The sequence below is a fragment of the Acomys russatus genome, chromosome 31, assembly GCF_903995435.1.
Source record: "Acomys russatus chromosome 31, mAcoRus1.1, whole genome shotgun sequence".
NCBI classification, from domain to species: Eukaryota; Metazoa; Chordata; class Mammalia; order Rodentia; family Muridae; genus Acomys; species Acomys russatus.
Window position 1 is genome coordinate 5,409,725 of NC_067167.1, and position 11,263 is coordinate 5,420,987.

Consider the following 11,263-nt stretch of genomic DNA (forward strand, 5'->3'; position numbering starts at 1 on the left):
TTTGTCCTGTCTAGAAGTTGGACAGGGGTAAAAGATGGAGCAGAATTTAAAGGACTGGATAGCCAATCCAGCTTAAGAACCGTACCACAAGATGAAGCCCATACCCGAAATTATTAATGATATTCTGCTTTTCTTGCAGACAGGAGCCTATCATAACTGTCATGAGAGAAGCTGTATCCAGCAGCTGATGGAAACATATGCAGAGATTCATAGCCAAACATTCAGCAGTGCTTGTGGAGTCCTGTGGAAGAGGAGAATGAGACAGAGGGTGCAAGGGCCTAACAACAATTTGTACAGAATTAACTATCCTGGCCACATATGGGCTTATAGAGACTAAACTGCCAACCAAGAGAATGCATGTCCAGACCTGGGCCCCTGTCCATATGTAACAGTTATACAGGTGGGTCTCAGTGTAGGAATCTTAAAGGAGGTTCAGGGGCTGTGTCTGACTACATTGCCTGGCTTTGGATAATGTTTCCCCTAACTAAGCTGCCTACTCTAGCCTCAAAAAGAAGATAAGTTTAGTTGTATGGCAACCTGATATTACAATACTGTTTTATATCCATGAGAGGACACCCCTCTTCTGAGGAGAAAGGAAGAGGATGGGTTGGGGGAAGTGACATGACACAGAAGGGAGGGAAAAGAGAGGAGGGAGGGGAAGCTGTGATCAGTATATAACAAAAATAAATAAATTTATTAATTAAATCTCCAGACTTCTTATTAAAAAGAATTAATTTTATGAGACATATGATGACATATATAGCATTCTAAGCATTAAATTTAATATGTTATATAGTACTAAATATTATATATAATAAATATAAATTCATAATTACACACACACATATATATATATATATATATGGGTAAAACCATGTATATACATTGGTGAAGAATATGTTAATTTGTGGCTAATTTTTTTTATAAAGAAAATGTTGGAATGTGAGAAGTAAGTGTGTAAATATGCCAGTGAAGTTTTCTTTTAATTCAAGAAGAGACATGAGTCTCATTAAAGGTTGCTTTTAAAACTTTTCCCTTTTGTGTAAAGCATAATGTGAGATTCCACCCACCTGTTTGTCTCCTATGCTCCACTCTATCCTGTCCTCTGACAATGACAATTGGTGACCATGTGGCAAATGTGGTGAAAATGTTCCTACTTTGACTTTATATCCAAAACCTTGTGGGAAATTCTGAAAGTTCAGAATGTCATAATCTTCATGCCTTTTTTCTGAAGGATTCAGAGATACTGGGTATCCGCCGGAATTTATGAATTGAACATTCTTCAGCAGTGGGTTCAGCTAAGAGAGATGCATGATTCATGATGGGCATGCTCACTGTTAATATGAAAAAAACCTGAATTCTGCCATGTCCACATTTTCATTAATTCCACCCTCAAAAGGAAACATCATTTCAGGTGTACAACAGCAATATTAACAATGAATGCTTATGGTGAAATAACATCCTAACTGTCCTTAATAGTATTCAGCTAAGCCACAGGACAGTTAGGAATTTCAGTGGTTTTCATCACTAATCAGTACAGTTTGTTATGGTTGGTATTAACTGTGAATCTAACAAAATCTAGAATCACATGGTTATGAGGTCTCAGTGAAGAACTGTCTAGATTAACTTGGAGTCTGAGCACTTGTACAAAAGATTTAGGAACGAGCGTTAACTGATGTGTGAAGAATCACACTACGCAGAATTGTTTACTGAGCTGGGCCTGAACTGAGTGACGGAGTTGAGTGATTGTATTCATCCAGTAACTCACTGATCCTTGCGTTTGATAGTGGATGTTCACATGGCAAATTGCTTCAAGTTTTTGCCGTCTTGAGTTCCTCATGATGACATACCATAACCATATAATCTTGAGTAAAATATTCCCTTTCTCGTTTATGGGGCTTTTGTCTGCAAGTTTTATCAGAGCAAAAGGAAACAAACCTAAGACAGTGTCTGTGGTAAATACTGTTTTATGAGATGTTCTAAAATTACTTTATTTGACGGAACACTATACTCTTTTTTATCTTCATTGTTTGTTCATACTTAAGACCTTCATGGGAGTATATTAGGAGTTTCTGTTGTGAAGCTTAAAAGGGCAGGTACTGATGGCCTCTTTATAACAACAGCCTTTCAATCTCAGGACCTAGGTTTTTATGTCTATGATATTGGCCTATTAATTTTAATGGTGACTAGGTTTATATTTTTGCTTTAGGCAACAAGCCATCAAGAAAACTTATTATTGCAAAAAGAACCCAAGGTATTTGTTCAGAGCACCTGTGGGTCACTTAGAAAATTTACCTTGGAGACCCTCTACACCTTCAAAGAAAGAGACATTACCTTCCAGGGAGGAATCTTCATTTTTCCTCTTTGTTTCATTCCTTGCATATCTACTAGTTGCACAATCATCTTGTGGAGGGTGTGAGCCACAGCATACACAGCATTGTATATATGGTAACTGCCATCACTCATGGCCATGTCAAATTGGTACCAAGGTAGCCATTCCAAGGAACCTTTAGATGAGCAGTTTTTAAATGATTTACAGGTAGCATTAGACACTTCACAACCAAAATAAACTTCCCACACTTTTGCAAGGAAAATGTCATCTGGGAATTTAGAAGGGGTGACTGTCTTTTCAAATTCTTTAAAAGTAGGAATCTCACCATGTTTTTTTGAAAAGATGAGAGTCCCATGGAATGAGTCAAGAAAGAAATGTCTCATAGAAGTAAAGACTTCCCATTGTGAAGTAGTCACCCAGATTCTCCATGGAAGTATAACATCCCATCTTCTAAAGAGCACACCTAAAGAAGAATCAGTGTCACCATAAATGATAATAACTTTTGCTGAATTCTTCACAATTGGGCTATTGGCAACATAATCATAGCTCATGTAGAACATAAGGGTGACTGGTATCAATTGCGTGAAGGCTACACAGACTCTGTTTCTTTCCATCTGTGGTATCAAGTCTGAGACAAAATTAACAGCTTTCTCATCATCGGATATGACCAGGCCCACCCAATTCCATCTGAAATTGACAAACAATGAGACCATGCCTGAAGCCAGAGAAGAGTCTTTGGTGGCCATCTGATACAGAGAAGGAAACTTCACAGGGTCTTCCATATTTGGTTCATAAGGACCAAATGTCAGCTAAAGAAAAGAGAACAGGGAGTGACATGAAGAATGAAGAACAAAATTTTAGTGAAAGTAGCTAAAGTTGTAGAAAGTCAAATTTGTATTTAAAGACATCTCCAATATCCAGAGACAATTACAGAAAATGAGTTGAAAATTTCACTTTTGTCATAAACATTTATGTGTATCTTATGCTCTTCATGTATATTTCAAACAAAAGAAATGTGGATATGCTAATGATGTCAGAGTTCATATCCTTAAAAACTGTACATGTCAAATGATTCATTGGCTTGTTCTCTCTCTCTCTCTCTCTCTCTCTCTCTCTCTCTCTCTCTGTGTGTCTGTCTCTCTCTATCTCTCTGTGTATCTGTGTATTTTTGTTTGTGTAAATATCCACACAACTGTAAATGCTCATGTTTTATAGGTATACACACATATGTGTGTATGTGAGACCTAGAATACGGTATCCAATGTCCTCTGCTTTAGTCTACACAGTTTTCTTGAGGCACAGTCTCTCTAGATTCCCATTTTGTGCCTGGATAAGAGACAGGAAGCCACAGGGATCATCCTATTTCTGCGGTGTTATCATGAAGACATGGGTGGTAGTGGCATCCAAATTCCCATCCTCATGATTATACTGAAAGCACTACTGACTCCTGGGCTATCATCCATCCCAAGACTATGTTATGTAAATTATACACAAAGAAAGTCTTTTCCCTTCATGCATATTTTTGGTACCCAAAAGTTGACATCAATGTAGAATTCTTTTATTTTTTCCTACCAATACAGTCTCACCTGTGGATATTTATCAAGTCCCAAAAATGTGGCAATTAGGGAAGAAATTTCCCCTGTTCTTCCTGTGATTGCAGCCACAGAGTTTTCTTTTCTTCTGCAGGTGTAGTTTGTGAGGTATTTGCTCTGCCCCATGAGCCACATGAGGAGATTATGTACTGTATCCCTTTGAGTTGGCCCTGCAGTGTAGATATTGTATCCCAGAGATACATTAGGTAAAAAAAGGAAATTTCTGTTGATCTCTTCAATGGCAAAAGTCAAGGCCATCACAAATTGGTAGTTGCTGAGACTGATCCTGTGCAGAGGACATAAGAATCATACAGAACAATCTTCAGTCACCATTATCTTTAAATGAATACTTTAACTGTCATGTCTTGAATAAAAGGTTCCCCTTACAGCTTCAAAGTTGAGGCCATACCTTGTTATTTGAAGCTGCTGCAACATGTGATCTGTAGGTCTGGTTGTGTTCATGTGTCATAGCTCATACAGAGACTAATACCTTAAAAATTCATACTACTTCATTCATCTGTTTACTGCATGAGGGCAGGGGAAGAAGACTATCATCCATTTAGGAAGTGGACAGTCACTACGTGATGGTCACATGCCCTTAACTTCAAATCCCTAAGCTTCACAAAAGTGAAAAATATACTTTGTGTGGTTCTGAGAAGGGATAGTATACATATTGTGTGGAGCTTGACTGAATCAAGAATTTTTAAGAGACCCCGGTGAAAGGAAAATGGAAATTTATTTGTATGTTCCTGTCCAAGGTTGCACTTGAAAAGGCCTCTGTGGGGGTAGAGCCAGTGCAACAAAGGTTTCTGACATGGGTCTTGTTCCTGGGTTGTGCTTTTCATTCCAAGGTATCTATCTGGTTCTGAGATATCCTTAATTTTCTTTTCCAACATTGTCTGACTTAGCTCTCTGCCGACATTGGCCATTTTCTTACTACAGGTCTTACATAGGATGCTATATTTTATAAACTTGTTGGGCATAAGTCATCAGTTCATGCTAAGCTTTTTGGTCTCAGTTATTGCTTTTGTAATCTTTACTCTTCATCTTTAGTTCTTCTGCTTGACCCTTTACAATTTGGGCTTCCTGCAGGTTCAGGAAAATATAAATTGTGTGTATAATATATATATATATAATACATGTGTTTGTTTCATATATGTGTGTATATGTGGTGTGTACATGTGTATGTGGTGCATATATACATATATAGTGTATTAGTTTGTATGTATTTCGAGTAGTGTGTGTGTGTGTGTGTGTGTGTGTGCGTGCCTGTGTGTGTGTGCGCACGCAAATGTGGTGTATCCAGATGTTTGAGGCCAGAGGTGTATGCCACATGTCTTCTTCTATCAGGGTCTTATTCCATTAATACAAAGTCTTTCAATAAACTTTTATCTAGACTGACTGGCCAGAATGTTTTTATGAAAACCACTCTTATCTGCCTCCAATCACTGGAGTTACAGGTCCATGCAGCAATACCCTGCTTTTAGTCAGTATTAGAGACCCTATCACAGGCACTAATGCATGCACCAGATGCTGTTCATGTTCCCAGCTTCAAGACATTTTTTTTTCAGGGTGAACTAACAAGTCACTCTACTTGTGGCGATGTCTCAGTCACATATCCTTCATATTTTACTTAAGGAAAACAAAACACAATTTCTTCACCTCATTCTTTTATCCCCCAATTTTTTTTCTGCTTTCATGTTATGTATTGACAGAGCATTTAAAATAGAAATTATAAGATTGCTGCTCTGTTTTATAATAAGTGAGTGACTTGATTCTTAATATGAATTTTACCTGTATTATAACTTCCCTGTATTCTTTGACCAACTTGTGTTTCATTGGTATCCATCAGAGATCCCCTGATTCTTCCATATAATTGAATATTGCATAAAGCTAGGATATGCCCACACCTGGAATTCCTATGTAATTCTAAAGTCTATAGGTATCCATGGTATTTATTTGCATCCACTGTAATTTTTATATTTTATACACATTCTGTGTTATGTATTTAAATTCATCATCGTGATCATATATGTATGTGAGCATGGTATATAATGCATATTTAAATATATATTGGATTTGCATTTGTGCATGTTCACAAATAGGCTGGACTAGAATGTTGTGTCCTTATTTTTTCCTGTGCCCCTTAATCCACTTGCATTGAATTTCTTACAGAACCTGGAACTCCTGTAGTAGCAAGGAAGTCTCAGTGATCCTCCTTTGCCCACCCTGACATGCCATGCTTTTACACGGGTCCTGGGAATCTAAACTCAGGTTCTCATGCTGCTAAAGAAGGGTTGTTACCTACAAAGCCAGCTTCCTTAATCTCTTGTAATATAGCTTTCCACGCACATGACAGTGCACTGCAAGTCTAGATAAAAAAAACACCCTCTGTTGCACAGTTCATAGTTGTTTAATTTTTGTCTCTCCCTGAAGAAATAACTTAGTTTTCTTGAACCATATATAATTTTATATTTCTCATTCTCATGTTTAATGTAGCTTCGCTTTAGTGAGTTCCTAGTCTTAACATTCTAGATTTCTGTTTCATCTTGTATTAAGCTTTAGTTGTCAGTATTCACTTTGTATATAGTACACATCACTGGAAAAAATTTTAAATGTTCCTTTAAATTTTGAATTGCAATATAATTACACCACTTTCTTTTTCTTTTTTCTACAAAACTTTTGTATACACCTCCTTCTTTCAATTCATGGCCTCATTTTTCACTAATTGCTTTATACACACACACACACACACACACACACACACACATGGACATATACATGTCTATATGTATGTATGTATTTAAGAATATATAAGAAGAATATATGTACATACACAAATATTTGTACATAAATTCTGTATGTGTATTCTGAAATGCATAAATACAATCTGCTATACCTGTATACCTTTCTTGTATGTATGTTTATGTTTCATGATAAGGTCAATAAAAATGCTGATATGGTCAGGGAAAAGCCCACAATTCTTTATCATTATAAAAAGAAACAGAGGTAAATGAGGGATTCTGAGAGCAGGAGAAATAGTTTATCCTTGGAAAGAGCATACCAATTGGTTATGGGTTATATACCCAGTCTTGAAAATGTTAATAGATAAAAGCTTGTTGTGTTTTTAAGAAGTTTCTACCTTAATGTGATTCCATCTTTCTGGGATCATTCTCTATATGGTAATTCTGCATAGTGAATATGGTCCATTGTAAAGCTGAGGACTTAGGTGTTTAATTCTATCATGTTGCATTCAGTGTTTTGCTCTACTACAATAAATAAGGTTGTATTTATATGTGTGAGATTTTATATATTGTGAGTTTTTCCTTGAAATATTTACTCAGTGGAATAGTTGAAGACTGGAATTATTATCTTTTCCTCTGAAGAATTTCATTGGAATCTTAATCCCATCCATGTGTTGAGTCCATGTAGAGTAGTTTCTTTTCTGTCTTTCTCAGTTAATATAAGAGACCGAAAGGGCAAGTGTTTTGAGTTCTTGATAATCAAGTGACAATTCCTTAATTGTTGTGATTATATTGGCCCTTTACAATGTGATTTCATTTATTTGATTATATCTTGTAGACTTTTATTTATTTAAATTTAAATTAATTTAAAAATTTAAACACTAACTTTCTAAAGACTTATGAGCATTTAATAAAAAGGGAGGGTTATATATTTTCCTCAGTGTGGTTATAATTTTGAATTCAGAAAAAATACAAATACTACTCAGCTATTAAAAACAAGGAATTCCCAAAATCTGTGGATAAATGGATTGAGCTAGAAATGATCATAATGAGTGAGTTAACCCAGAAGCAGAAAGAATCAAATGGTATATACTCACTTATATCTGCATACTAGCCCAAGGGGCATGTCCCACGAAAGCCTTCACTTACCAGGAAACTGGGACAGAGGGGAAGGCATCCTATTGGGACTCTAAATGAGAGATGCAAGGGAGAATAGCAAAATAAAAGGATACAGAGGGTCCTAGAAATCTACAAGTAGAACAATATGATAGGCAGATTTGGGCCCAGGGGTCCCGCTCAAACTAAGGCACCAGCCAAGGACAATACAGGAGGTAAACTTTAAACCCCTTCCCAGATCTAGCCAATGGTCAGAATATTCTCCACAGTTGAGTGGAGAGTGTGTTATGACTTTCTCACGTACTCTGGTGCCTCACATTTGACCATGTCCCCTGGAGGGGGAGACCTGGTGGCACTCAGAGAAAGAACAGCAGGTTGCCAAGAAGAGACTTGATACTCTATGAGCATATACAGGGGGAGGTAATCCCCCTCAGGAACAGTCATAGGGGAGGGGAATAATGGGAAAATGGGGGGGGGGGAAGAATGGGAAGATACAAGGGATGGGATTAACATTGAGATATAACAAGAATAAATTAATAAAATAAATTACGTTTATAACAGAAGTTAAAGAATTGGACAGGAATGCTATATGGGAGGGATTAGATACTGATATAAACTAAAAATTAATAGAGTGTTCAGCAAAAAATTAATAAAGTGTTGGGTACAGAGCTCAATGGGTAAAGTGCTTACAGCGCAAGTATTGAGGATGTGAGTTTGAATCCTTGGAACCAACAAAATCCTGGATAGTGTAGTTGGCTCATCAACCCCAGCATTTCTACAGTACATACGAGTTGGATACAGGATAACATAATTGTCCAATGAACCTGGCATATACAGCAAAGAATAAGAAACCATGGCTCAAGGAAGGTGGAGGTCAAGGAAATAAATAAGGTTGCACTCAAGTGTGCTGTGGCATGCACATGTCCTCACTGACACACAAAGACATACAGACAAATAAAACACACACACACACACATACACACATGCATGCATGCACACACACATACACACACATGCACGTGTGCACACGTACACATACATATACACACACACACAGGGGGGGGGGGAGTCAATAAAGACCATGACACACTTGAGGCTAAAAATAAATGACACGCTCTTATAAAGCTTAGTGTATATATTAACATTTCATGAAAGATTAATGCAAGTATTTCTAAGTAGTTTATGAGTTAATGCTAGAATTAAACCACAGCTCTTTGTTAAACTTCCAATTGAGTAAAGTATATCAAGAATAGGTAGAGATTGAGTAGTCTTAATAGCTGCTTAACAAGAGGCAAACTCTGCCTGGTATAGAAACCAAGCCAACATCTCAATCCTAGTGAAGCCATGGGTCTTAGATGAGAGCCTACAATACCACTTTACTTAATAAGAAGACTTTTTAACTATACACATCCTTTGCTCCTTAAACACACTCACACCCAGAAGTGTGTAAAACAAGCAATCAAGATATAGTCATTTTATAACCCTTGAAAATCAATGTGAAACATGTCATTTGAAAATAAAATATAAAGAAATAGAATGAATAACAAGCATGAAATACACACACACACAAACACACACACACACACACATGTATCCATAATATAATATGCACAGATATAGTCAGCTCAAGCATCAATAAAATATTGTAAATATAGATAGCAATAAGAGATGTTCCCACTCAAATCAGTAAAAGTATTGTAGAGACATTATGAATGTAGAGTGCCCTCCATATTTAGTAATGCAGTCACTAAGGCAATGCCATGGTATTAGAGAAAATACGATTGATACAATTTCCAATTATAGATTTTGCCAAAGGTCTTATATCTTAAGGTAATAGATTTTATGAAGTTTGATTAAATTACACAGTATTTTTCACACAGCACATCACTTTGTACCCCCTAAAACTTAGAAAAAATGCGTTCAACTTTATACCTGGGTTGATTACATCTCAGCTTTTGAGTAAGTGGGTTTGCTGTTTGCCCTCCACACTGGAAAGGTAAATTATTACCGAATTCAACACATGCCATTAATGACTGTTCTATTAAGACACCCTGTCACTGGATCAGAACCTACCAGAATGAACCTGAAGTTTGGATCTCTCTAAAGAACAGGCAAGGAACAGCAGCCATGGGAGTCAAAGCAGCAAGGTAACATAGTGACGACAGCATGCATATAAGACTGGAAGAGTTACATAAAGTGAAAAGGAGACAAACAGGAAAAAGTGAAAGAGAATGGAATGATATTCACAAATAGCAAGGAATTGGAGAGAGATGAAGTTGCTTCTAAGCAAAACAGATGCCTTTCCTTCTTGACACTTATCTTTATCAGTGAGGGCAACATATACGGGCAGGCAACACCTATTACTTCAGTGTCTGACAGAAGGTGATCTCAGTGGCATGGTTTCAGTTCACAGGAGCAAAAGCCACCTGTTTAAACTCTGTTCATCTGTGTCATTCTTTTACTAACCAGTCCTTTTATTGCAGTAAGATTGTTTTGTCAAAAGGGTTTCCCAGTATTTTCATCAATTATATCTGGGAGGGAGTGGAAATTTCACAGAAGTCTGATTATTGTCCCTGGGCTGCTTGTGACACCAAAGGGAAGAAGCACACTTTGAAGGAAATAGTGATATGCAAAGAGTTTGAAATAATAACCAAATGTAGTAGGTGCTTTCCCCTGGAATGTGGCACACACAGTAGCAGAAAAGAAGCAATCGTTAGACTGACCCTCATTTTTTAGAAGATTCATTGTGTTGTTACCTTTTGGTATTGAACTGAGCACATGCCTAGAGTTATATTTCTGAGTTACATCATTTGGCTCCTGCATGGCAGATGTCAGAGGAACTGTTTGGAGAGTGGTTTTGTGTTCAGCCTTCACTCACAAAAGAAAAGACAATACATGAAAATTAAAAACTCATACCAGGTTGGAAGACAACCCTTTCAAGAAGAAAATAAAAGACAGAGTAAGGGTTCACCCTCAAAAATTGGGCTCCAAAGAGAGTGCAGGCAATACTTACCATTCAGAAATGTCCGTGTTTTCTGACCCTTCAGTATGTGGGGAGGTTTGATAGGTATATAGCGGTAAGAAAGCACTGATCACAATGTCTCCATCCTGGTATATATTGCCTATCAAAGACGCCAAGCATCTAAGAATATCATGATTGCACAGGAACATAGGAAACTTCACCACCAAGATGAAAGAAATCAATGTAAGCATTGTGAGTGTTCCTTTGAACACAGATAGACCTTGCAGTGATTCCAGGTACACGGCTTCATCAGGTGAATGTTTGTTTGTGGTTTTATAATTGTTGCAGACAGTAAAGGGTGCTCAACACTCCATTCATTCGAAGTCATCATCATCCTGCCCCAGTCCCCTTGGGAAATCATCAACGTTTTCTACCTACCCCCAGGCTTTATACCTGAGGTTTCTGTCCCAGTGACAAACACATGTTGGAAAAACATGTCTAACAATGATACTCCCAA

General features: G+C 37.2%; 1 protein-coding gene across 1 annotated transcript in view; it reads right to left on the bottom strand.

Moving 5' to 3' along the window:
• The window catches only part of LOC127212836 (vomeronasal type-2 receptor 116-like), a 34,125-nt gene extending 23,227 nt beyond the window's left edge, over positions 1 to 10,898 (bottom strand). The window contains exons 1-4 of the mRNA XM_051173025.1: positions 10,798 to 10,898; positions 3,919 to 4,210; positions 2,335 to 3,141; positions 1,071 to 1,298 (exon numbers count right to left, since the gene is read on the bottom strand). Of these exons, the coding sequence (XP_051028982.1) occupies positions 1,071 to 1,298; positions 2,335 to 3,141; positions 3,919 to 4,182 (1,299 nt within the window). The 5' untranslated portion in view covers positions 4,183 to 4,210; positions 10,798 to 10,898. The remainder of the gene's footprint in view (positions 1 to 1,070; positions 1,299 to 2,334; positions 3,142 to 3,918; positions 4,211 to 10,797) is intronic.
• Positions 10,899 to 11,263: the final 365 nt, after the last annotated feature.